The sequence below is a fragment of the Pelmatolapia mariae genome, linkage group LG20, assembly GCF_036321145.2.
Source record: "Pelmatolapia mariae isolate MD_Pm_ZW linkage group LG20, Pm_UMD_F_2, whole genome shotgun sequence".
Taxonomy (NCBI): Eukaryota; Metazoa; Chordata; class Actinopteri; order Cichliformes; family Cichlidae; genus Pelmatolapia; species Pelmatolapia mariae.
Window position 1 is genome coordinate 21,079,653 of NC_086244.1, and position 27,789 is coordinate 21,107,441.

General features: G+C 41.7%; 1 protein-coding gene across 2 annotated transcripts in view; it reads left to right on the forward strand.

The window, feature by feature from the left end:
• Nucleotides 1-27,789, forward strand: part of fgd (faciogenital dysplasia) — a 51,847-nt gene that overhangs the window by 12,970 nt on the left and 11,088 nt on the right. For both annotated transcript variants that reach the window (XM_063464006.1, XM_063464005.1), the window contains exons 2-6: nucleotides 18,801-18,971; nucleotides 21,055-21,256; nucleotides 21,529-22,141; nucleotides 25,142-25,231; nucleotides 27,355-27,491. In XM_063464006.1, the coding sequence (XP_063320076.1) occupies nucleotides 18,801-18,971; nucleotides 21,055-21,256; nucleotides 21,529-22,141; nucleotides 25,142-25,231; nucleotides 27,355-27,491 (1,213 nt within the window). The remainder of the gene's footprint in view (nucleotides 1-18,800; nucleotides 18,972-21,054; nucleotides 21,257-21,528; nucleotides 22,142-25,141; nucleotides 25,232-27,354; nucleotides 27,492-27,789) is intronic.

Consider the following 27,789-nt stretch of genomic DNA (forward strand, 5'->3'; position numbering starts at 1 on the left):
TTATTTCTCGACTTTTTTGTTTTAGACTTCATTTCCAGTTTAGCATAAACATTCCCTACAGGGTTTCTTTTTTCTATTTTCATTCATTTTGGGAATGTAGTATCTTAACTATTCGCCTTTTTTTTTCTTCCTTCTTTGCTGTGCACCCACAACTGCTAACATGCCCTAAGGCCAGTCACCCTCAGACATCATGGGACCAGCGTAGAAATATACTTTCTAGAGCTCCCCACCTCCATCTGCTGCAGTTTTAATAGAATGTAACAGCTGTTCTAGTGCATCATCTTTCTCTCTGTGGTGATGGGGGGGTTAACATAGATACATGGATTATGCTGGGCTCCAGCCTCTTTGTAATTCAGATAAGACCTCTCCACTCCTGGAGATAAGTTTAAATATTAATAATGAATTAAAAGATTCTCCTCTGGGTGAAATATTAATGAGCTCTTCTTTAAAGAGAGCCTTTGACTCCTAAGAGAGGAGGGATGACAGTGTGCTTGTTAGAGTAATTTAAAACATCTCTTTGATTTTTTGTTGCTGTTTGAGGATGTTTAAGGACTTAAGGCCAAGGTGGATTTCAGGGTCAGTATTTGAGCTAACAGATATTTGGAAATGCCCATTCAAGTAGCTTTTGAACAAGGCTAAGAGACGTATACCAACAAAATCTGACACATGAGCTCAACTGTCTGTACTCATAACTATAATCTGAAAGCTCTAATTGATCCTTCTATTGAATCTTTGTGAGTGCAGTTCCCCTTCGAGAAAGCTGATCCGGAGGCTTACCACATCAAGGTGAATGTGTATCAGTAACAACGGAAGACTAACGCTGTGTCCTTCCTCAACCTCTATCTTCTGCTGAGATTTCTCTAGTTGTTGTGTCTTCCTGGCACTGCAGGACCTTCAGGGACGTGAGAATGTGAAAGATTTCAATTTTCTCAGCTCAAGCTCTCGCACCCGTGTGTGTTTTTTAATAGTTTGCTAGTGGTGAGGAGTAGATTTATTCATATACATATGTGCTTGTGTTGTTTTTCTATGTGAGGACTGTTTGGAAAAATCCTGGAGTCGGGTCAACATGCTGTGGAACGTGAATTGCATCCATGACAACACTACAGTGTCCTCCCTCCTGCTACCATCTGCAGGGTGCAATCAAGTGTGCCATGATGGCAACAGCTCACTGATTGATCTGAACTATTTAAAATATGCTCATTTATATATGTAGATTTGTGTACCGAGTCCTCTCTGACTCTAACTGGGCCAAGTCCTCAGTGTGCACGTTGTCGTCAGTACTAGAAAGAATGGGGAAAATCAGTGTGTGTTTGTGCAGACTAAATTCAGCGCAGTCCTTTGAAAGTACGTTGACAGAACTTTGGCAGGCCTTCAAACAGCTTTGATACTTTGTTTTGCTTATTGTTGACTGCATTCTTGTGGATGTCTTGTAGAAATCAGCAGGTGGTGAACTGCAGGAGTGTACACAACATACTCAAATTTCTGTATGTACACAGACAATAGCATTGGTAGCTAGATTTGGCAGCGTTAAACTGTTATTTTACAGTTTACCTACAATTTTTCAGTCCAGTATGTTTCAGTGTTCCTTAATAGGAGATCTTTTCTTGTCTATCTTTTTAAATCATGGCAAGCTATCTTCCTTGTGACAATTCCTCTATTCCTTGAGGTGCATGGATATAGGAATACCGCCTTGTCTGACATTAAACAACTGCAAAATAAATGCCTACTAGATGTGTCACTGGAAACTATTTTGCACATCTAGAACAATTATGTAAAATAACTGAAAAAAAACAATCACATCAATACTAAATTAATGAGGAAAAAATTCTCGGCATTTACATTATACAACTTAATTCACATTTACATTTTCTTACAGCCCAGAAGAAAAACATACATGTGATTTGTAGGGCTTGTCTCCCTCACTGGCCTTCATGTTTTTCCTATTAAATCACCAAAAACATCCTTATGTTCCTTTGAATATACTCAGTTGAGTGATATTTTCCAGTAAGACAATGATGGAGTGGAGTATGAGTTAGGCTATTGGTCATCCTGTTGGACAGATGTGTGTGACAGATGCTATGTTTAGGTCAGTAGAGCGAAGAAGATTTAGACTAGTGCTAGTTGTCAATATTCCAGTGGTTTTTAATGTGTGACAGAGACTAAATAATCACACAAAGGTTCCTCTTTGTGGACAGATGGAAAAAGATTGTTGTTGTAATTAGTGAGCGTAATAAAGGGTGACAGAAGGGAAGAAGAGCTGTGCCAGCTTGCTGTATCACTATCCTATGCAAGGGAATTCATCTCTATCTAAATGAGGTTATTCCAGCCTATAAAATGAAAATCAGTCGTCTCTTTGCTCCTTTTTTTAAAAGCAGGTTCTGGTCTGAGCTGTGAATTCAGCCTTCGATTAATGAGAAAAACGCAGCAAGATGGCGAGAGGTTCAACATTCCTCCCTAACACACAGCTCACATTCCTGTCTTTGGTGTAAAGAGGGGGCATGAGCACCATGCCTCATTAGATAACCCACAAAGGCAAGGCTCTATTCTAATTTGAAATGGGTTTTTCCCCTTTTTGGATTGCCCTGCAGGGTGGCTGCAGCACTGATTCCCCGTCTGCTCTTTCCCTCCTGTGAAAAGATTTCACCTCGTCAGGTCTGCTGGGTTGAGCAGCGGATGTTAATGCCACGGAGAGCATTACCTCTTCCAGCGTCCAGCGTGATGCATAATTCACTATGCTGACAATTTCACCCAGTTCAGCTAGAGGTGGCCTAGAATAAGCTGCTAGAGGTGAGGCGGTTTGCAAAGGAGTATGCATTTACTGCCCGTTCACCATGAATACAAGAGGATCAATCGGGACCTATTTTAACCCACTCTGAGCCACTCTCAACTCCCCTCCAGTTTGTAAAACCCTTCGTTTTCTGAATTTAAATCAAACTCAGACACCCATCCCCCTTTTCACATTCACCATCTCTTCCGCTCTTCTCGTCACACTCGGCTCTAAAGCCCTGTTATCGTTTTAAATCGAGGGTTTTCCAACAGTGTTTCCATGGTTATCGGTGGCATTTGTCTGTGGGTTCACAGCCGGTGTCGGGCAATGTCACCCTGTCTTTCAGGCTGATGTCAACTATTGAGTGTGTAGAGGGGGAACACGGAGAGACACGGAGGAAGGGGGTGGTTGTAATTATATGTGCATATGAAGAGGGTTCGAGCAGCTTGGGCGCGTCATCCTGGCAGCTTTTGTGATCCACATGTCTGTGGGGGGAAGTCACGCAGGGACACGGATGTACTCCCCAGAGACTTGTGGTAAAGCAGCTCCCCGAGAGATACAAATGATCAGAAATACAGATGATGTTTGTTTTGGGGTTTTTTTTTCCAATAGTGCTGAAGGTGTCAGTTCATAACAGTATTTATATAATGGATAATTTGAGGTTGTCAGATGTGAGTGAAAATCCAAAATATTTACATGGGAAAAAACATTGTAGAACAGTTCGAGCAACAGTTTGAGTAATTTAAACAAGAATAGAAATGCACAAATCTAAATATTTTCTACCTTTCTGTGTTTAATATCATTAAAATTTCAATAACTCTGCATTTGGGCTCTTTGCAGGATAAATCAAGCAATTAAAAGAACATTTTTATGAGTGTTTTGTGATCATTTTCTAATGTCATTAGCAAAAAAAAAATGTGTTTGTTGCCACACCCCTTCGTGTTTCCAGCAAATATCTGAAGAACATCCTCACTTCACCTTCCCTTCACTTGAGCTCACTTATATCTTCACACACTCATTGAGCTACTACAGGCACACCCACTAATACTTACACACACTTCCCCCATCTTTCATTCGACTGCTTCTTTTCCTCTCTCCCTCCTCCACTCTACCCACTCTCACTTAACTCTCCCCTCCCTCTCCATCTCCCCGTTTTTCCCCCCCTTCCTCCAGCCCTCCTCCTCCTAACCAACCCGGGCCGTCATTAGTTTCCATGGTGACAGTTAGGGAGGTATTATTGCGGGTTGAGAACTGCTCCTGGCTTCCTTTCAGATCGGTGGCGGCGGAGACATTGTTTAGCCCACTGCTGTGAATGGTGTGGGGATCAGGACGGGGAGAGCGTAGGACAGGAGGAACGCATCTCTTTTCTTTTTTTTTCTTTTTTTGGGTAGGTGGGAGGGGGGTCCACTGACACTCTCTGCGTTTGTAGTCTGTGGAGGGAGGAGGAGGAGAAATAGGAGGAGGAGCAGGGAGGGAAGTGGAGGAGGAGAGAGAGGGATGAGTAAGAGAGGCAGCGTGGTGGTTGGAGAGTCGATGAGGGAGCAGGAGTAGTAGCAGCAGCACGTTCACACCGTCTCCCTGAGAGCGCCGTGAAAACATCCAGACTTCTCTCTGCTGCAGATTGGACTCTGCTTTTTACTGTTCATATGTTTGTCACACAGCAGGAGACGACAGGGATTTCAGACAGAGAGTGAAAACTGAGCAAACATCGGAGGTAGATGGCAAACTGAGTTTAGCCGGTGAGTTACTGATGTCGCTTCGTCATGTGTATATCTTTGTGGGAGCAAACATTAATTCATGAGCTCACTTGTTCAGCATTTAGTTTACATTTTTGTTTTAGTTTGTATGTGTAGCAGGTGCTGCCTCTGCTGCTGCTTCACAAAATTAATGTGTTTTCCTCCCAACCAAAACTCAGTCTGGGTTATGTTTGGGTGCGTGGGCTTCTAGCTGTCTGATGAATGTGGGCTAATTCTCGCTGCCCTCTGAAATATACATGCAAGACTGCATGTTTTATTGAGTACGTACATTGGGGGCGATTTTCTGCTGCCTTGCTTCTTGGATACCCCGCAGTGCTTTTTCAGAGAGCAAGGCAGTATATGTGTTTTTCAGTTTGAATTTGTTTGGTTTTCTCTTTCATCCACACTGCAGTGGGTAATTAGGAGTGAGAGATGAGCCCCCCGGCTCCTCAAACAAGTGATATGAGGTGAATAATGTAGTGAGTGGCAAACGCTGCCAACTTCATATTACTGTCCTTTTTAATCACTTTCACTGAAATGACTTTTCAGCTAAAAATTTGGCAAGTTCCAGTTAATACAAGCTCGCTGAAGGAGTGGATGAAGTGACACAGTGATGACCACTACTAGCTCAGTGATGTCATTACATGGCAGCATGACAATAATTTCCCAGATGATTAAAGCTTAACAGATTGCACAGACACCGCCTTGTGTATGATGTCCGTTATTTTCCACTGATATGTTTCTGTTTGTATTCAGTTTCTTTCTTTTTTGTGCAACTATATAATTAAGCTTACTGGGTAGGTGTCTTGTGGAAAGGGGAGTCTGAGTGTTTCTATGACGACTGGTAGCAGCTGTGTGAGCTGAGGCTGAGTGTGTGGCAGACATTGTGGCATTGCCTAGAGACTGCCGCACTCAGTCTAATCAACGACCCCTTGACCCAGATCAATGGGATGATGCTGAGCCAAGCAGCCATGTAGTCTGCCTGGCATGTATGTATTGTAGTACAGTGTTGCACAGCTGCTTACATTTCCTGGCTCACCACAGGCTTGACTGGTGTCAGAGTGGTCTGATCCGCTTAGATTGGTGGTGGTATTAGTCCAAAAAACAAGCTTTTCATTCATCAACGTAATCGTGGTGATTAGATGTATTCAAGTGTAAGTAAGACAAGTAGAATCTCAGCTTCTGTAGGTACTGGAACCCTGAAGTGGGTATTTTTGCACATTAGATGGGCAAAATAACAATGAAAGCCAATTATAACAGTACATATTTATAGAAGTATATTTAGGATTCTTTTAGTTTTACGCCTTGAACTTCCAAAATGAGCAGACAGGTGGGGAAATGATCAAATGATGAGGGTTCACACCCTGTAATTCATGTTGCTGTCAGTAGAGAAACAAGAAACTGAAAGGCTCTGAAAGTTGTCGGAGATGGGGATGGAGACTTTGACTTGGTTGGGTTTAGACCCCAGTCACACAGGTCTAGAGTTGCTGGAGGTTGTTGGCGATCGCTAGGTGAAATTAGGCTCAAAGAGGTATATGGTGCTGTAGTGAGGAGCTCTTTGCAATTGGTTTGGTCACTAGTAGATTACCACGGTTGCCCGCTGTTTCTACGAAGATGCTGATTTGCTTGGCACACTTGGCAACCATTTTAAAAACACTTGTAACCAGTTATTTTTACCTAGCAACCAGTCGTTGACAGGTGGTTTCTGTACTGGCCTGTGTCACTGGGTTTAAACCAAACTGAGTGTTGTGTAAATAGGTCTGTAGTGTGCTATTTTCTGCTGTGTGCTACATTTCAGAAAAACTAAAAACTATCCTGACCTGATTCTCTGAAAGTTATCCAAACTTCATGTGTGAAAGCAGCTATATGTTCTTTCCAGGTTAATATCTCTGTCATTCTCTGCGCTTTCAAAGTAACACAGTCTCACTGCAAAAGCTGCCGATGCTTTACTAAAACCAACACATACCTCTTTTATGTGCTTGAGGAGAAAACGAGGATTGGTCAAAGGTAAAAACTAGCCAAATCTGCTCCTCTGTGACATTGACGCAATAAAAACATACAGGTTGCGTACAGGAGCTGTGAGCACCATAAGCCGATATTTATGGTTAGGCTGACATGTAGAAACTGCTCAAGGCCAACGCACAAAGACACACACAGTGTGTCCTTGTGTGAAAGGCAAAATTTCAGAACCCCTGGGCAGTGGAAAAAGTCGTGAGTCATGTTTCACCCATTTTCCTGTGTCTGGTTAGGTTTACTTCTAGAAATAAGCCAAAGGAAAGGTTTTCAGCCCACAGTGTCCACAAGTATTTAATACAGGGGTGGGTCTGTAACTGTGAGGGCAGCCATTCTGTGGAAGTCATTAGATTTGATCTCTGTATCTCTGCATCTGTACACCTGTTGGAAATTCTTCCCTGTCCCAGAGTGAAGCTAATGTGAAGTAAATTTGATTATTTAATCTGTGTCATGTCGATGTAAACTGATAAAGATGAGGCATTCCTTATTTATCCCAGAGCTGGGAAATCCAGCATCATACTTGTGGTTTTTCCTCCATTTATTGGTCAAATCAAGAGGAAGGAAGCGCCTTATATTGGTCAGAGATGCTGGAGAACTTGTGGTGACACTGACCAGACCACACGCAAACAGAAAAACACACATACACACAAATGCCATGCTCAACAGTCAGCCTAATTAATGTACTCCATCACCCTAGTAATTATACCCACAACTTCCTCTTATTCTGGGGCACCTAGGGTCTAGATGGTGATGGTATTTCCTGTTGGTAATATATAATTATATGAATCAGCTAAAAGAAATTTCAAGCGATCAGATAAGGGTGGATCAGTGTACTGCTGTCAGTGTCATGAAGGCATCTAAATAAAGCTCAGTTCCTGTGTGATATTTCACTTTGAGTTCAAAAGTTTGTTTACATTCTTAAGGTTGGAAGTAAGGAGACACAAGCGTTTTACTTTCTAGTATCATGTGTGTCCTTGCTCCTTCGCATGCATATGCTTGTGTGCATTTGTGTTTTACTTCTCCATTTGGTCAGGGCAGTCACTCGGAAAGTGTTAGGCGCTCTCTTGTCTCTACTGAAGCGCGTGTGTTGTTTTTGTACAAGACATTGGCATCACACAGGAAGGAAGAGAAAGAAACTGCATACAAACACACATTAACAAGCAACCTTCTAACCTAGTCAAACTCAATTATGAGAAATATTTGCATCTTTTAATCTGACCTCCTTCAGGAGAAAAGGCCACTTGCCTCTAACTGTGGCCTCCTGGTATTTCAAAAAGCTCAAAAGGCTTCAGTGTTAAATTGTCTTTGTAGTTGTCTCCTACTGCTGTGGAAAGGATGAGATGGCTTCCAGAGGCCAGTAACGAGATATTTAATGATTTTCTCCTGCAGGGCATAGTGTGAGTGTATGTAAGGTACACATACACATTTGCTTGCATACATGTTTGTTAGCAGACAGCTTTTTAAAATATTTTTTATGAGATTTGGTGAATCCCTTCTTGCCATATTAACTTCGGAGGGGGTTGTTAATGTCTCCTCATAAAATGCAGAGTCAGTACCTGTGCACTCATTGTTGCAGTAAGTGTGGGAGCTACCATAAATGGTAAATTTCAAGACAGTGAGCTTTTCTTTGTGATCTTCCATTTTTGTACGTCATTTGGCTTGACTCATGTTTCTCACCAGATAAAGTGAGTGAAATGTGGAAATGATTATTTTGATCTTATATTAAAAATTTGGAACAACATTGTTTTTTTATTTAAAAGGGTTGTTTTATACATCTCTGGTTAATCTTTGATGTTGGCCAGTCAATCACAGGAAGCAGCACAAACAGCAGCCCGCTAATTGGGCCGTCTTCAATGATTCCTTGCCTCATTCCTCAGACACCCCCATGACAGAAAAACTAAAGCATTTAGCAGATGTGATGGATGAAAGGTGGGCTAGAGCTACCTGCTGCGGGCAGTGGTGATTCTCTGCAGCTCTTTCTATACAGATTTAACAAAGGCTCTGGTTTATTCAGCTGTCATGTGATATACAATATGACAGCTATCAGGGGTAGATCATTTCAAGTGTGTGGAGCTCTTATGGATTGTAGTTTGTTGTTTCCTGTTAGCACAGACATACTTAATGTTAAAGAGAACATATAACAAGTGGAAGCTGATGGTGGAAATGTCTGCAGAGATTTTATTTGAGTAATGAAGCTGAACAATAACTAAGTTGATTTTTGGTGTTGTAGAGAGATTTTATAGGCTAAAGAGTTAATGTGTTAATCAGGAAATAATGAGTATATTTAAGCTTATAAAATCATTTGCTGTAGCCTTAATTGGATTTGCATTTTGTATACATAAAGGTCAGCGATCCTTTGATGTCTTGTGTGCTCATGACTTGCATGTTAAGCACAAAGCAGACTGTAAGGACTGCAGATTGTATTGCCAAAGGAGACAGTCTCTTATCTGTAAATCAATATAGGCTCAGAGGGTCAGTTGGATTATAGCAAAAATCTTGGTAAACGATTTACAAGAGTTTGAAAAGTGTGCGCATGCAGCGGCAGGCCAGCATCTCTGTTTTGGGTTTAAGCAGTGAGACAGCTTAGCAGCTCAGTGTACAAGAAGCTGGTCCTAGCGGTCCTCCTGTCTCCTGTGTGGGTAAATGAATGCGGATCTGAGCACTGTAGTGCTGTGCTGTAAGGAAAAATGCTGGAGCCATTACAGAGGAAACAGGAGCCTTTATTGGTCTGTCTAGTGTACACCTGGTTTCTATAACAGGCCTCTCCCTGTACAGTCATTCTGTGCGAACTCGTTTGCTTGTGGTTCTTGGCGTGTCTTGGCTTCTCGCTCCCATGTCTTAGCTTTTTCTGCCCTTGACAAACTTTAGCTTGTTTTCATTTTTTAAAAATTTCCATGCAAGGCTTCTCACACACAAAATGTTAATTTAGGCTTCTTTCTCATTGGCATTTAAAAGTAATCTCAGTTTTCACATTTGAGTGAGTAAGAAATTGCAGCCAGCTAGTGTGAGGCACTGTGTTCGAGGTTCAGGCAGACTGACAGGAGCTGCTTGCCTCGGATCCTTCTTGCTCCAGAGATCCCGTTGCTGACGCTGCCTTTCAGGAGCCAAGTGACATTTTGAAAACGATTCTTACGTCAAAGAAGATGTGTCAGGGTTGAATGTGCAGTGACCTTTCTGTCTCTGTGTGTGTATGTTGGGAAGAGTCCAGTGTGCACAGAAGAACAGCACACAGGGAGGAGATAAGGCTTACACCCAGATCCACGCCCGCATCCTTTCTTTTTCATCAACCCAGCCCTTAGACCAACCAGGAATGAATCAGAATGGGTAACACGCTGACCTGTACTGGGCAAGGATGTCCCGCTCTGGGACTCTTCATGTGTCAGCAGCCTGATAGGCACTCCTCTCCGCATGCTGACATCCATCCTGCCTGGAACAGATGCAGGGTGGTGTTGTGGCCACCCTTCCACCTCACCCACTAGTGCAGCATCACTTTGACAACGGAGGCTGTAACAGGGGGCAAAAAAAGCAGTAATATGATTGTGGCCCAGTGTGTAAAATGTGAATACATGTGTTGGAAAGATTTGAATGGTTACATTTTGGCACAGTGTTGCGAAAAAGATCAAATACATTTACAGAATTACCAGAATGTTTTTACACCACTTGGCATCTAATCATTAGTTATTATTAATCTCTGGCAACAGCGTGTTTTGTCTTGTCTTCTCCCCATCACCCCCATCCGACTGCTACCTGAGGTTTTTTCCTGTTAGAAGAGAGTTTTTCCTTCCCACTATCACCAAGTGCTTCTCCAAAGGGGGTCGTTTGATGGTTGTAGTTTTCTCTGTATTTTATTTTGGGTCAACCTTACAATTTAAAGTGCCTTGAGGTGATGGCTGGCTAAATACCTTCAGACAGTGTTTGCTTAATCACATCATACGTGGTTTGTTCAGTAGTTAAAATAGCCAATAGGGAATAATGGACGCATTTAGGTACACAAAAATAGTGGACCCCTGTTCACTCTAATTTCCTGCTTTTACTTGTTTTTTCCATCACACACGTGCATAATATGATACGTGCTGGAAAAGCTGGTTTCGGTAAACCAGCTCTGCATGCGCCACTTCCTTCTGTTGTTTTGTTGGGCCTGACTTTTCCAAAGGTGTAATTCTGTGGAAATGTGAGGTGTGTGTGTTGCATTTTATTTGGGAAAGGCAACGTTTTGGTCGGCTGTGTTTTTGGTAGGCCCTGAGTGTTTTTCTGTGGCTGCAGTGGAAAGCTTTGCAGCCTGCTGTAAAACTTGAGCAGATCAGAGTTTAATGGTAACAGTGTTGACATGAGTTAAGTGTTAGACTAATTTTGTGGTCCGTACTGCAGATGGGTTTCTATAAAGTTAAGTGACTGGGCAGAACAGCGTGCATGTTTTGATGTGTACGTTTGCACATTTGTTGGTGTGAATGCATACGGTGGATACTTTTCCTAGCTGCAAGTGACTCTGTGCTCAACATTTATTGACGTGCAGTCAATCATTTCAACGATCGTGCTGTCAGCTGTTGAAGCAGTTTGTGACTGGTCCTGTCCAACACAATGATTGGTTAATCCCACGTATCAATGTCTGGTCAAATAATCAATGATTTGATGCTTCAGAGACCTTTAATCAGAATGAGGGGTGATCGAGCTTTGATCCAGAAGATTAACATGAGTAATACTCGAGACAGTGTGGCCTTAGTAAAATAGGGAATCATTGAATTTGAAAATGCTTTCTCAGGCTGTAGGTGCTGGTGACTCAAGGAGCAGACCTATGTGTAAAGACTTACCCATCCCCCACGGCACTGGAAATAGTATTTTTCTTTTCTCTTGAAATTTTCTCTACCAGTAAATATGTGTCGAATATACTTAAACTGGGAGGAAAAGATGGGCTTTCCTGTGAAACCTTGCTTGTACTGTTGTGAAGACAGTCCAGCCTGGTTTTTGTTTTTCACAGTGAAAGCCCCCATTGAGAGCTGCTGCAGTAGGTTTCAGTGAGGCTCCAGTAGTTTCTGGGACAGTTAGGCAGTCATCTCCACAGGCAGGTTTGTAAACCCCCTTGTTCTCCTGTGTGTGCGTTGCCCTAATTGCCAATCTGTAGCTGTTTTCTTTGCAGCAATGCTCTGGGCTACAGTAGCACACTGCATCCAGTCAGACAGAGGGTTGTTTCTCTGCACCCTGCCTCATAAAAGTCTGTGTAGAGTGTTTGCGGTAGCATGGAGAAGCTGTGAAATGGAGAGGCCGGCGTGCAACCGTCCTGTCAAATCACATGTTTGATGAAAAATTTTAACCATCCCTTTGTCACGTCCTCACATCATTGTGCTACTTACTGTAAAGTCTGAGTGCTCTCCAGTGACTATCCCGTATCTGTATAGATGACTGCTGATAGTACTGGCCTTGAGTCACACTGTTCAAAAAAGGTCAGTCAGTGTGTCATATCTCACCCTCAGCATTTCTTCAGACTGGCCGTCAAGGACACAACAGGAAATGAAGGATGCTGTTAGACTCAGACACATGTTTATACATAATAATATGATTACTGGAGCTCTGGCTCGTGTTTTACTTTCTATCTGCTTGCAACTGTAGACGACAGGATGCCTTCCAATTGGAAAAAGAAATTAACACTTTATTAAAACCGTGCATCTACTAAAAGCACAAGTAGTTTACTGTGACCTGCTTGCTATATTATTAGCCATAATAAAGGCAACTGTTGGCATAGCAGTTGCCTCTTCTTTTATTTCTCAGGGTACACGGAAGCACAATTGATTTAGTTTGGGATGCCACTTCGATATTAAGTCTTCAGTCTTTGTTTATGTTTAGCTTTTTCCACTTGGTGACAGTGTATAATTACAGGATCTGGAAACAGATGGGCCCGTTTTCTTAGTATATTTACAACTCTGAGTGCTCTATGCATGCTGCACAAAATGTATAAATAAAGGATTTACCCTCCATATTTGAAAAGTGAAACCAACGAGGAAGTGCAAATAATCTGCACTCCTTCTAATGCCCAGCAGGGGGCAACTCTACTGGTGGCAAAAACAAGATCATCAGATAGCATAGAAGTCCTGAAGGAAATATGTGTACTTCATGATGATATATATATATATTTTTTTTTAATTCATGCTAAATCAAGTTGTGCTTTTGCAGGTTTCCCCTTGCTTTGGTTTAAAAGACATCAAATTATCACTCAAGACATCAAATCAAGTCCAGTGGCCATATTCATAGTGGAAGTGAGGCTTGCTCACCCAGGATGAGGGTGACCCAGGTCCTCTACTAACTAGAAGGTTGGTGGTTCAATCCCTGGCCGTTCTAGTCTGCATGCCAACTTATCCTTCGGGTAGAAACTGAACCTTATTCATCGGAGTGTGAATCTTAGAAAGATAGCACTCGGGCAAAGAAGATTTATTGTATGTAAGTGCCTTGAGTGGTCAAGTAGAAAAGCACAATATAGGAACCAATTCATTGCTGCTTTGTGAGTTTTACTCTTAGATTATGAGGCTATAACTTTAACACCTTCTAGCAATCCATTGCCTGCTGAACCTTGTTCTAACCTCTCAGCCTCTCTGTCTTCTCATCCCAGAAAATCACAATCTGTGGGAGCTGCTGAAATCTTCCCACTTAGTGTGGGAGACATGCCATTGTGCCTGCTATGCCCACTGACCTAATTCAGCTCAGTGGGTAGTTTCCCCCCAGTGCCTAATGCCATACCAGTGAAACTTGGGGTGCCGCTAATTGTTAAACAATAAATATTTTCTACAGTAGGTTAAAAAACTGATGGGTTGACAAAGAAAATGTGATTGTTTCTCATAACAGAGCATGATGAGGAGAAGATGAATATAGATTTTTAATCTGCAGCCAGATGCTGCTGTATATGATTGGATAGCTGCTGATCCTTGTGTACTTTTGTGTGTGTATGACTGTGTGCATGTGGAGATGTGTGTGGGTTAATAAAGCCTGTGGTGAACATAGAATTGGGCCCTCGTTACTGTGTGATTGTCAGAGACTGAGATCTGCCCTACTGTCGATCCCAGGGCAGCTGCTGTTATACTCACACCAGTATTTTCTCTCTCTGCTTTTTTTTTTTTTTTTAATTTCCTGGTTTGTGCATTTGGGTTTTTATCCTCTTAAAGTGTCATTTCAACCAGTTTCTTGTATCTAGAAAAGCAAATACTTTTTTTTATTTATACCTATTTATAGCTTTAATTTTCTTTTTTGAACATGTCACCTTCTTTATTTCAGTCCCTCTGTGTCCCAGCTGCAACATGTATTTAAATTCTGTCTTTGTCTATACATTTCTATCTAGCTGTGTTTCTTTTTTTTTTAACGATTAAGTTGATTTCTGAAAAGTAGATCAAGGTCATAGCACATATTGGTATGGCAGAGGGAGAAATGAGACAAAGCAAAATTCCTTTGTTTTCTTAGCCTTGCTATTTTTCTACAAGACAATGTGTGTCTGTCCAAGCCTAGAATTTAAGTGGCTCTGTGGCTCAAAGTTCATTATAAATCTAAGAGTCATTTAATGAGAGCTTGCTGCTCTCTGGCTGAGTCGTTCAGGGTAACACGGTGGAAATAAAACCAGTATTATTCTGAATGAGACAGCGAAAGAAAGTTATACAGACACAGACAGAAGGAAAGGAAGAGAGTGGGTATAATGAAGGCAGAAAAACTAAGAAATGTGATGGTGACATAGGAAATAATGAGGTACACCACCCAAACTGGATGTCTTGCCACGTCTTGGTGGGGAACTGGGCGGGTGGTTGGTTGAAGTTATCAGAGCGGCGCTGTCAGCTCTTCCTTACCAGGGTTGCTTTGTGGACAGGAGAGCTGATTGAGTAACTGTCTGAGTGGGGAGACTCTGCTGACTGTGAGCGATCCATCTCTGGGATGATGGGTAATAAATGACTCTGTGGGGGTCGCCTCGGGGCTGAAGGTGATTGACAGGGCAGCTACGTCTGTGCATTTTCCTTGTGCGTGTTTGTGTGCATTTTGAACCTGTGTGTCTTGGGGTTTGGGGAAAATGAAGAGAGGAGAGAGAGGTAGAGTCGTTACAAAGTGTTACAAAAAAAAGATAGAAATCAGGAAATGACAAAGTTCTGAGTTATTTTCTCAGAACTTTGAATTAGCATGGTGAAAATTTGAGATATCTATCTCGAAGGTTTGATTTATGGAGAGTAAAGAAAATGTTTTGCTCTGTTTTTTGTTTTCCGTGGTGGAAACAAGCTTCTGTACTAATCTCAGTATCCCTGGTGAAAATGAGCACATCTAGCACATTACACTATGGTTTGTGCTCACACCCAACTAGGGAGACGGAGACACAGCTTGAAAGGTACAAGTCCAACTCAAAATCATTAAATTTTGCTGCCATGCAACTTTTAAAATGCTCATAACATCATCAGTTGTTGATAACAAAGCAAATAGCAAAATGTAGTGTCCCTACAGCTAAACCAATCATCTTTGCCCCACTGTGTCTCACTTTGCATACTAACTCATTCTACTGATGTGGCCTAGTCTGAGTAGATATGTAATTTTATTTTATCTTTTTAAGTCTGAAAATTAGAACTTAGAGAAAGTGTGAAAGTTTAAGGCTTCAGCCATGCAGGCCCAATGACCTGTGGGCTACCCCGTGGCAACCACTGGATGTTGGGTAAAAATGTTTGTCCACAGACAATTTGCTGAGTGGTTGCTGGAGTTTGCTAGCAGTTGCTAGGTAAAAGGGGTCACAAAGAGGCTGCTACAATCCTCCTGATTGCTTTAGTTGATAACATATTGTCACAGTGGCTGTAGTTTACTTAGAAGACCCCAGCTTATCTGCAAACACCCCCCGACTGCTTGTAGTGTGGTAGTAAAACTGAAAATTGTGACAAAAACTAGAAATGTCACATGTACAGCGATGATTAACATCTATGTTTTTTTATTAATTTATTTTAAATCCCAATTTTTTGTTACTTTCTTATACATTATGTTCATTTCATCATCCACCTGAGAATACAATGTTACGTTCTCCATTTGAATTTGTTTCATGTGCTACGGTCAACCTACATCACCTGTATGTAACTTAACAGTCACCAAATTTGTATCCATGTTATTCGATATTGAAAAGAAATATGTCTGCAGCATTGAGCAAAAAGCAAATATTGAAAGCTTGCATTGATTCTTGACCTTGTTTACTTAACGTTCTTCAGTAAATACACCTTAAGACTCATGATTTGATTAATTGTCACACAACAGAGACAATCTAACTACATAAAGGGCAAAAAGCAATCAAACAAAGACTGACACACATTGCTGTGACGTGCTAACACAAGAAATACATTCTTTAGGTTTTTCTCTCATGATAGCATCACAATCCCGGACATTTATCACGCTTACATGCTTCCTACTGATTAAAATCAAAGTGTCAGTATACATACCTGAAGGTATCCGAGTATTTCTGTGTATAAGCTACACGGCAACCATTAACTTTGTGTAGTTGTATACTGTGAAGCAGTATTTTGAAGTTACAACTCAAAGTCCTCACAGTCCTAAGCTGAGATTGCATTACATCACAACCATGAAAGAACAGGTAAGATTTACAGTGACTAATTGTTGGTTTTGCTGGGAGAGGTTGCCATGTTAACGCACAGCCTTCAGGGTGTAGCAGTAATAATGTTCTCATATAATTTCTTTCTAATCGTGCTGTTCATTTATTCTTCAGTTACTGTGTGGGGAGCAAAGGAAATTAATGAGCTCATTATTCTCCTTTGTGTTTTTACAAAGCTCTCACTAAATTAGATAGATACATTATTAATATTGTCTCTTGAGTCCAAATCAATTAGGTGACTGCCTCAAAAAGGCGATTTTGTTGATTATCTAACTCTAACCCTTGTCTTTTGAGTTGTGCGCTGTGGGCAAAGTTTACTGTGTTGTGGGCAAACTGTAAGATTATATGCTGAGATTCCTGGATTCCACAGTGACACATAATCACGTCACTTTGGCCCCGGGAGGAGCTGTTAGTATCAGGTTTGTCAGGTGAGCAGACAGGTGCAGTTCCTCTAACACCACTGGGAAAGGACAGGTGACTGTGCGTGTTTTGGTATAATGCAGGATTGGGCTTTTAAAGGGCTGGTTAGGGTGTGTATGTCTGTGTTTGTTGGCCACAAAGAGTAGTCTCAGTTGCGTGCGCATACACACACACGGCACTCCGGAAAACTGGGAGGGCAGGATTTATTTTGGTTTAAACACTGCTGTGTGGATGACTTTTACATTCACTTGCTCTTTGGACTTTGGATATCTGACACAGAAAGATAGGACGCAAGGTAATGTTTTTATGGTACTCTTGGCTGTTTCTGTGTTCCTTTATATTCTAAGTATTTGTTTTAGTAACGGCTTGAACTCTCTGATGTGATATAATTAGACTGAATGAATTTGCTTACATATTTTCCTGTGTACTCATGCGAGGTTTGTGAGATTTTAATTAAGGAAAAAAACGTGAGTGTCAGCTCCTTTCTCGCTCTGCTGTGTTGTCAAGTTTCTTTCGGTGTTAAGCAGTTTGACATGAGGGCCAGGTTTGGCTCTCAGGTAACCATAGCTACACTGAGTTTCCATAGGTACCGGCCCTTATGCCTCTGTCTTGCACTGTTGTTTATTTTTCCCAGCAAAGACCACAGCCAGTCTTGGGTCAAAGTGTTCTTCATCAGGCAGTTATTTGGCTGAAGGACATGCCTGTTCTCTTGATCATAGGTCAGACTTTTCCTCTGACTCAGCCCGCAAGTCATCTCTGATTTAGAGATGGCATTAGCTGAAACCACTGTGAAAGGCTTGCAGTTTTTCTTTTGCCAGGGACCGGATGCAAAGATAGTCTAACTAAATTTAAAATCTACCTCCTGTAGGCACTGATCCATAGTCCTCTGTGTGGAAAACGTGTTCTTCGTCTATTGTACGGAGCCGAGGGAGCTGTTTGCTTTGTTCCCCCTGCCCTGCTCTTATTCCACTGGTGCAAAGATGGTGGGAACACCTGCAGTGTGCCACATGGGGCAGACAGCATAACAGGACTCATTACTGACAGAATTTTCTCCCTCCACTGCCTGAAGCGCAGCTGAAAAACACCAAATTAGATGTGCCAAGGCTCTTGTGGGGGCTCGGTGCAATTTTAGGCTGTAATCCGGTTGAGCAAGAGTTGGTGTGACTTGATCGAATCCACGAGCCTGAAGGAACAGAGCTGTGTGGCTGTAGTTTGCATAGTTATTATCATAATCTACTCTGGGGCTGCACTTTTTGTCCCCCTCCGATAGCAACGGCGCAAAAAAGGCTGTTGTGGTATGTTCAAATGAAACCTCGTAGAGTGCATATGGTACAGACAAATGCACACTCGCAAACACTCTGTTTCTTCTCTCTTGACTGGACTTCAAAGAGCTGGCATTCATAGCATATCTTTGTCAAAATGTAATGGAAATATGTGTGTATGTGTGATAACATTACCACCTCATCCTTTAAAGATTTTTTGCATCGTGTATTTTGCATTTTGAAGTATTAAAGGCAAATTGATGATCCCGATGCATTTGTGAAAGTGTAGAGGAAACATTTTGCTCTTCACATCTAACAAAAGGCCAAAAGCGACCTGACAGTTAACAGTTAACTATATGTAAATGTAAAAATACATGCCTATATAGCTAAAGCCACACAGAGCACCGCAGAACTCAAACCATGCCAATGTGGCGCCCAAATACATTGCTCTTGTGGCTTAAAAATGCACTGTTGCACAAAAACCTGCAGCTGAAGTTACCATAGTGCTAAACACGCACAGGGCCCAGCTATTTTAGAAATATTTTTGACTTTTTTTTTTAATATAAAACTTTAGATGAAATCCTTCCATCTTTGATTTGATTGATTTTGTTGAGATAAACAAAAACTGATAACATTGAGGGTCTTGGAAGTCACTTAGCTGCTTTAAAAAGTGCACAATGTATGTCCAGTCAGCGTCTACTGAAAATTAGATTTATTCAGTCAGTTACAGGTCTGAGAGTGTGAAGAGAAACCAATTTGCAGGCTCTGCAGCTCTCTGCTGCCTTAGGCCTTGTATTAGGATTGATGCTGCAGAGTTTCTTTTGGCCCCAATGCTATCTGTCCGAGGGCGACACCGTGGAGCACACCAAGCTCAAGGTCATTCACCCGCAGTAGTCACCGCACACCACTGCATTGCTGTCACAGGATTATTCCTTGTGTTTAGATGCGTGTTATTATATTGATCAATACCTAAGATTGTCTTTCTTCTTTTCCTCTATATATAGATCTCCCTGCGTCCCCTCTGCAGTACCAGTGTGGATCAGTGGACTACCTGTGTTCTCCAAGGCTCATAAAGAAAGGTCCGACCCCCAGACCATGTCACGACAAGCCTCCAATCAAACCGCGGCCTCAGCCCCCCACCTCGCCCAGAACGCTAACCGCTCAGAAACCTCAAGGTAAAAATCCAGTGACACACCACAGCCCCTTGAAGGCCAGTTTTGACATTGGTGCTGTCATTATAATTGAAAGGTGCTGCAAGGTTGGACCCCTGCTATCGAGCCGTGATTTATTCTGCTCTGACAAAACACTTTTCTATAACATGGTACGTGTCAGCTGCCTGACCTAACTCTGCCACTCACCGTGCTCAGTAGGTCACCTCTGCAAGAGCTGCTGCTGCTGTAAAGCAGGGCAGTGTCTCCCAAGTGTTTGCGATCGGGCACCATTTGAAGAATTCTAAATATGAACATGTGTTGTGTTTAGGCAGTCGCTGGGAAACATACTAGGACATTACACCACAGTCCTGTCCCCGATTTTAAAAATGCTGTGAACTATTCAAAGTTTTGGCAAGAGAAATTCCTGCTGATCATTTAAAATTGATCATTTGATTAGCATTTTTATCAGGAAAGATTTCTATTCAAGGAAAAAACAACAAAGTTTTATAAAGCGCCACAGCCGCCCTTTAGAATAGCTTTGATATTTCAAGATCCTCTCATTTTTCATGAATTGATACTGGTGGTAAAGATCATTGGCTAAAAATGGCTGAACTTGGACTGCGGTGCTGAAAACAGTCAAAAATTTTAATGAACTGTCTCTTTCCCACACAGCTCAGAGGTTCATGGGTTAGCACCAGATTTGCTGGCTAGGAGTTTCAAACCTGTTTACACTTCATATTCTTGCTTTAAAGCTGTTTGAAATCAAATATCAGTTAAAAGTGTAACTATAATACATATTTTGTTTTTTAAAAAATGCAAACAATATTAAAGAGGTTTAGCAAAGGAACTAGTTGTACTATGCTTTGACTGTCATTCGCCTGACTTATGAGCTACTTGGGCACAATTACAGTTTCTGGTACTGCATTTGAATGCATACAGTACTTCCCACCTGACAGGATGAACTTCCTCACTGACATCTCCGAGCTAATCCAAAGGGAGGGAGAATTGAATTGAAAGGGAAGTTGTAATTCTGTCAGTTTTTGAGCAGAGAAGAATCTAAAACTGGACGTAGATCTCTCTGGCCTAAAAGCTTTGGTGGTGCAGAACATGCTGAATCACTTAACTGATGAATTATATGGGAGAAGCAAGTCGCACTTTCCCTTTTTTCTTTTTTTGCCCTTTTTACTGGATTGCTCTTTACAAACGTTGTGAGTCTTTTTGCAGCTACAGTGAACAACATTAATAATAATGGGTCAGTTAAACTATTAATTAAAAAATTAATTTGCAAACATTCATTAATTTACAGTTTAAACTGTTTGTCCAACTGTTTGTTGGTGATGCTCTATCCTGTTTCCCACTCATACATAAAATGCTTACCCCTTACTTTTATTTAACATACTCAATATTGGCTGAAAAAGAAGTGTATAAAATAAAGTTGTTGCCTTTCTGATGAACTGATGAAACTGAAACATCTTTATTTTCATCCTCAGGAGACAGCTCACCGCACATAAAAACATGCACTGTTAGTACTGCATAAAGAAAAGTCTGCTCCTTTCTAATCAGCAGTGGCCCACACAGATGGAGGAAGTGCTGAAATTAACAACTGTAACATATCAGCACATTTCCTGGTTTCTGACAAAAATGCTTCCTAAAATGAAATGTATGAAAAAGAAATTCAGATATGTCAGTAAAGTTGGCGTATAATTTGAGCATTTGTTAAGTGTAGCATATATTTTTAAGAGAGCACTGTCATTTTTGCACTTGCTTTTTTTTTCTTCTTCTTTTCTCATCTTTCTTGAGCCACAATGGCTTACGCACATGCTCTCAGCATCCTGTTCAGAAATAAGGAAGTTGCAGATCGCTGACGCTCAGAGTTGATCTCGTCCTGCCCCACTGCGCTGCTACGTTTCTCTGTCTCTTCTGACTTTTTTTTTTGTATTTGCTGTGTTTTATCTCAAGTTTTTACAAAGTGAACCAGCGACACAGCTATGGAGGTTTTCTCCCTTGGATTTATTCCTGTTACCTGATTGCTTTTGTTCTTGTCTGGAGCCTCATGCTTCTCTTTTGCTCTGCTTTTCTTGTTTTGTCTGGACTCGCGCATCTGTAGTGCCCCCTAAACCTGCGCACCTGCTCGCCCTTGGGCAAGACAAGAAACCTAAGAGGATCCCACCGGCACCCTCCAGGCCTCTGCCAGCACCCCCTCTTCCACCTAAACCAAAGCCTACGCTAACCCCCCCTGGCCAGGGAGCACAGCCGCAGAGAGAGGCCCAGAAAGTTGGGCTGCTGATTGAGAGGTTTGAAAATTCAAGGTAAGCTTAGAAATGTAGACTGGTTTAGACTGGCTTTAGACTGAGACCGGTTAGTTTGGCAGATTTATCGTTTGTCTTCTAAAAGAGTTTCAGGTTAGCCTTTTTTTTTTTTGTACCAGTTTAAGATGTGGGCTGGTTTTTCAGTGAGACGTAGATACAAGGAAACAAGAAATTAAAGTTTTGCTGTGCAGCCCGAAGTATTGATCCTCGATGTAATTCACATCTGTAAAGGTGATGTGATAGTAAGTTTTTCTTTGTTTTTATTTTTCCAGGGTCCCCATCCTTGGGGTGCTTCCACGCTCACAGCTGCAGCTGTGTCTGAGAATGGACAGTGCACCGGATATCACTTCCTGCAGCCAGGACACCACGGCAAAGGTTGCAGGAGACTCCTTCCCTGTGGATAAACCTGCGCTTGGCAACTTTGAACGGACTGACGACGAGACTGATCTCTCACGTCTAGCTTCCATGCGCATCGACGGCACCGGTGATCCTGTGATGGATAGCTGTGCAGAGAATGACATCACACAGAACGATGGCTGCCTCAATGACGTGGGGCGGGATGAAGGTTCATCCCACAAACTTCTGGACAATCCGGACTCCTCAGAGCAGAACGGGAAGATTCCCAACCGGGACAGTGGCATTGACAGCCCGTCGTGCACCGTAGAAGGGGAGGTGTTCCCTAATGAGGATGTCATTGACGAGGAGGATAATTACGACAGCGTCACTGAGACAGAGAGTGTGTCTTGCTGCGTTACACTGGACAACAAGCGAGACTCAACACAGGATGAGGACAGTGACTTAGATGAGGGGAGCAGTGGGGAGATACACTCTCTGACAGACACACAGATCGGGTATCTCACAGATACACACTCGGAGGCGCAGAAAGTGAGTACCTCCCTTGCTCACCATCAGCAGGTCATAAGCACACATACCAAAGACCGTAACTTTAAGTCTGAATACAGTCACCGCCTCGCTACATCCTCCACCGTTTAGTTCAGGTGATGTGTGGTAATTTTGAGGAATTCTGATAGCTTGTTGAAATCGAAGCACAGGTCCTGCGAGTTGAAAAGCTTCATCTCAGCCTGCCGTTCGTGTAAAGGAAAAAAGTAGCGTGTGTCTATAATTATCTGAGCCTGGATGAACACTTTCAAAGAATACTTCTGCATGAAACGTTAGACGCTATTACAGCCTCAGTTTGCCAGTCACAAATGACTTGAGCTGTAGCTAAAAGGGACTCTTGTGTTACATATTTAAAAAAAGTGGAATAGCTGCCCAAGAGCTGTAACAAAAGGATGTTTTTTTGCCAGATCAAAAACTGCACAGACAGAGTGTTCCTACAGCTGATCTAAAATTTCAGCTTTCTCCTCTTCTTCACTTGTGTCGCAGTACAGTATCGATTGTAAACAACACAGGTACCTCAGATAGTTCTCATATCTTTCCTTGTGGCCTAAATGTGTGGTCAGTGCTTCCTGTTCTATCCAGCAGTTTGTGAAAGTATCATAGTACAACAGTATCACAGACATGAAATATACTAATATTGGAAAAGAAGAAGTGATCGTGAAGGTGATGACAGACAAAGCTGTCCAGTGAGAATGCTTTTTGTAAATACTACTCAGGCTAAATCCAGAAATGTTAGACATTAGGAACCGATAGGAGTATTTTAAGACAGTAGATTTATGTGCCATTGCACTCATGAATGTCATCAGTAGTTGTTCTTCCTCAGCTGTTGTCAATACTGTAAAACATGAACTATCTGCCCACACCCGCAGCCTTTTGGGGAAAAGGTATCTGTGCTCCTCAGCGCTTCCTGATCCCAGCATCGCTGTGCAGAGGAAGGGTGTGTTGATCTATGTGTGTGCGTGTGTGGTTGGTAGCCTTTCTGTGTCTACATGAATGTGTCTAACAGCACAGCTGACATGTTGATGGCTCTATAATGACAACCTTTTGACAGAGGATGTGGTTTTTTTTTAGTGATGTGAGGTGCAAGAGTGACTGAAAACAAGTTCTGCTGACTTTGTGTGCCCTCTTCTTTGCACACAATGAAAACTGAGTTTCACTTTTGTTCACATAGTAATATTTGGCATTGTTAGATTTCCTTACAAAGCATAATCTCTGGTGAGTTTTCCCCTGCCATCTGTGCCAGGGTAAGAGTACAGAGGAGTGACAAATTAACGGAAAAACCCAAGCTGAATTATCTTAGTGAGATCTTAGGTCATCAAAACAACTTCAGTGCACACTGGTATTGATTCTCCATGTCTCTGGAGCTCAGCTGGAAGGATGGGGCTGCTCTGATGGTGACTGTGAAGGACATACCACATGTGCAACATCATTTTTATAATAAACGATTCAGTATTCCTTCCTGCTTTATGAGTAGGAGTATTTTCATCCATCAGCGAGAACAAAGCCTCAAGATCCCCTTACTGCAGGGTCAAGGTTTCAGGTTTTTTTGCACAGTCGCAATCTGGGAGGCAAAAAACGACTCCCCATAGCACAAATTCTATAATTTTTACATCAAGACTTGGTTAAGCTCAGGTTTAGGTTTGGCTTAAATGAATGTGTTGCAGTCATTATATTCTGGAAATAAGGCTCCGTGTTTTAATTTGAAGACAGCTGTTGCGAAACCCGCATTGTTGCAATAGGCTAAATGTTTTGTGACCTCAGTGTGCGTTGAACCAGTGATACAAGGATGAACTACTGCAGCGTTTTTATGTCATTTCATCTCATCAAGTCAAAGCGAAAGAGAGAGGAAACAGAGCTCTTCAATTTCACCGCAGCAGCTATTAGCACATCTCATAGTTTACTGCTGCTGAACTAAACCGGTGACTAAAATAACACTTTCTGAATGTCAGTTTACAGTAATTTGCTGCAGACGCTGCTGATAGTTACCTCAGCCACAAGCATAAATATTTTGGGCTTTTACATAAGTCCAAGATCCCCTTCAGACACTTCTGTTTTTCCTACAAGCATTGCTGCTACTTCTCATCAAGCCAGCCATGAGCTCTGTCTGTTGATGCTTCAAAGGCTGTTGGGGTGCTGCAACAGCTCCAGCAGGAACTGGGTGTGAGGTGGGTTACACCCTCACCGGTCATCACAGGGGTGACACATGGTGAGACAAACACGGGGTTTGAGTTTCCGTATCACCTAGTAGTGTTTTGAACATTGGGACGTAAGCGGCAGTGATGTGACAAAATAATCGTGTATGTACATGTCGTAAATCGATACCAAAGATGAGCACAAAGGAAGTTTATCCCTTTACCACATGGATGTGAAAATGGAATCCTAGTGTCACACTCACGTGAGGTTAAACTTTAAATGAAGAAGTAACACAGAAATTTGAATTTTAAGGAACTCAATAATTGGTATCTCTCTGCCACACAGTTTGGTTATAAAACCGATGCACGTGTTTGTGTGCTAAAAAGAGAGCAGCTATCCCATGTTAGTGGTTTCATACAAAAAGCAGAGTGAATAACTGCGGGGTAAAAAAGGGTAAAAATAAATAAATAAAACTATATATTACGAATGTTGTTTAGTGTTTACAGAAAGTGTAACATAAAGGTTATTCAGGTAGGAAGTAGTAACAGTGGTTACTTTAACACTGAATAATTACATCCTAAAAATGCTTCTGTGGCAGTAGCTGTGCAGTGTAACCTGTTGGGTGGCTGTGGTGAATTATATCACATTATATTGCAAAGATCAATATCGATAATGATCTTTGAACGTATGTTTTTGTCACATGATTAGTTATAACTTAAAGCATAAGGTGTCAGCTTTCTTTCACCTCTGACTACTGTCTGAAAACTTCTCAAATATGGTGGAGTTGGTGTGTATTTTTGTCTTCTTTTGCCTTAGATGTAATCTTTGTGGTGCTTTTCTGTTTCCCCTCAGTGCTCAGAAGCTCAGAAACTCCTGAATATTGCCAAAGAGCTTCTCCAAACTGAAGAGGCCTACGTGAAACGACTCAATCTCCTCGACCAGGTATCGCTTTCCTTTCGTATGTGTCTCTTTATCTGTTACTGGCTTTGTGCGAGGTTTTTCTTGTATCCGGTTCGAATTTCTGTCACCTAGTAGTGCTAGTGTTGTTAGCGATTGAGATTACAGCTGATCTGGATTAATGCTGGGATTGAGACCCACTATACGCCAACCCTCTGCTGGCTTGATTACTTAGAGCGCTCTAAGTGCTATCTTGTAAGATGTAATGCACCTCTGTTTGTGTGCGTGTGGACTATATTTATGAATGTCCAACATAAAGAGTGCTTCGTCACCGCAAACCTGAGTGTGCATCGTGTGTGTGTCTGTTAAAGGAGGCACGTAGGTTGTTGTGTGTTGCAACCCACGCAGTGATCTATATTTCTGTCTAAATTCTGTGAACTAAGCGTGTGTTTCCTGACCCTTGGCTCTATTTATGACTAGACAGCTATTTTTTGATATAGCTGTCTACCCTTGGTCATTTTAAAAAAATCATATTTTGTATCTACCAGTGAATATAGTTTGTCTTCTTTCACAGAAAACATTTATATTCAAACTTAAAACTTCAGAAAAGACTCTGGATAAATCGGGCTGTTAAAAAAAAAAAAAAAAAGGATGTGAACTCAGTGATCTTACTTACTTGACTTCTGCCCAGCTTCTAATTTTACAAGGTTATTTTCTAGATTAATCTATTGCACAATCTCCTCTATAAAATAAACCTTTGTGCCAGTTTGCACTGGCCTGCACTCTAAAACCCAGAGATGCTCACTTTAACGTAACTTAAAATAATGAATTGAAGGACCTCAGGAACACAAGTTACTTGGCTGATGTTCAGACGCAAACCAGTCATTGCGGCTCTTAATTTTTATCACCCAGTTAGACCTCACACTCTCGGCTTCTTTGTGACAGGTTAAAGTTTGACTGCCTTTTTTCCTGTTCCTGCAGTTTTTTCTCTACCTGCAGCGTGGTGAGTCGCGTTTATGACGAGTGCTTCACTGCCAGTGGTTAAGTCGCCTTCCTCTTTGTTGAGCTCATGTGGTAGAGTTGATGATCTCTGCCCTATCACAGAGCAGCTATGGTTTATTTGTTACTGAAGGCAGAACGCTTTTATGGTTAACTTCCTGTTTTTGTCTTACAACTTTCACATGAAACTTGTTTCCGTGGATACATCAGTGCATACCGGTTACTGCGATTGTCAAGGAAGCAAAACTAGATGCAGTGATTTGGACTTTATCACAAGAGTAATGGCGAATGATGTGCTCGATTATTAAGCTGAACCTGTACATAAAGAATCTGTCGCTGATGCTCCCCCAGTGAAATCAGTCGATCTGTAATAGTGCTTAATTGGACAGAAACATTTTCTAAGCCAACAGTACTGATAGTCAGTTATTGATTCTTCAGTAACTGAGTGTCACATTTCCACAAAGTTTAAAAACACACAAGAGAATAAGCGCAAACAGCAGTCACCTAGATATCCTGAGATTTTACTTGCTAATATGAATCAGGCCTGTAGACTGATAATAAAAGATCAACAGTTTGTCTTGAACCACCTTAAAGCATACTGGGCTTTATAGTGTTTTTACCATCTATTTTACACTAAAGCAGACTGCAGTTTAAAAAAAATGCATGCAGTTGCCTGCTGGCACTCCCACATCAGCTTCACTTCTCAAACCTGGAAGTTTACAGCGCGTGTCTATGCACAACCAACAGTCAACCACCCCAGCCTTTGAATACTACATTCCTCATTATGCATTCTATGACATCATTCATTAGACCTTTTGTTCCTTATTTCTTCTTCTTCCTTTTAAGACCTTCTACATACTAAACATTTAAATACCCACAAACCCACCGCATTAACAGTCGTTTACCTTGGCCTACTAAATCATCTTCAGCAAGTTGGTGTTCAAGGCGTGAAAAGCATCAGTAAAGTTTAGATTATATAGTGTAGTTTATCTGGTTTTTAGCACATCTGCAGAAAAGTAATCTTAGCTTGATGTCATTCACACTTAGATATATATGACAACACGGACATTTTTCTGCCTGAGTTTACATACCTGCTACTTACACAGAGCTGAGTCGAGTCAAGTTGTGTTCTCAGCGTGAGTTTTTATATACAAATATTTTCTCTGCAGGTATTTTGCACAAAGCTCACCGAGGCTGGAATCCCTCAGGATGTCATTACAGGGATCTTCTCCAACATCTCTTCTATCTACTGCTTTCACGATAAGTTCCTGCTCCCTGAGCTCAAGACACGGATTACTGATGAATGGTGAGGACTAAACGCTCGGCATTTCGGTGGCTTTCCTAAAGTATCAGTGTGAAGAGATGAGCCGTTGGGGGGTCATTATTGTCAGGTTTTCAGCAGTGTCTGATTTTAGCTTGTGTGTATTTATGCGACTCATAAAGACTTACAGGTTGAGGGTATTTTTTTTGTCCTTTTTTCCCACAGTAAGCAGGAAATCTGCTTCCAGTCTGTGATATTATGCCAACATCAGCCACCCTTGGTAGATAATGACTCCTCTGGAGACCTGTCACATAATGGCTCCCCTCACATTAACTCATTAAAA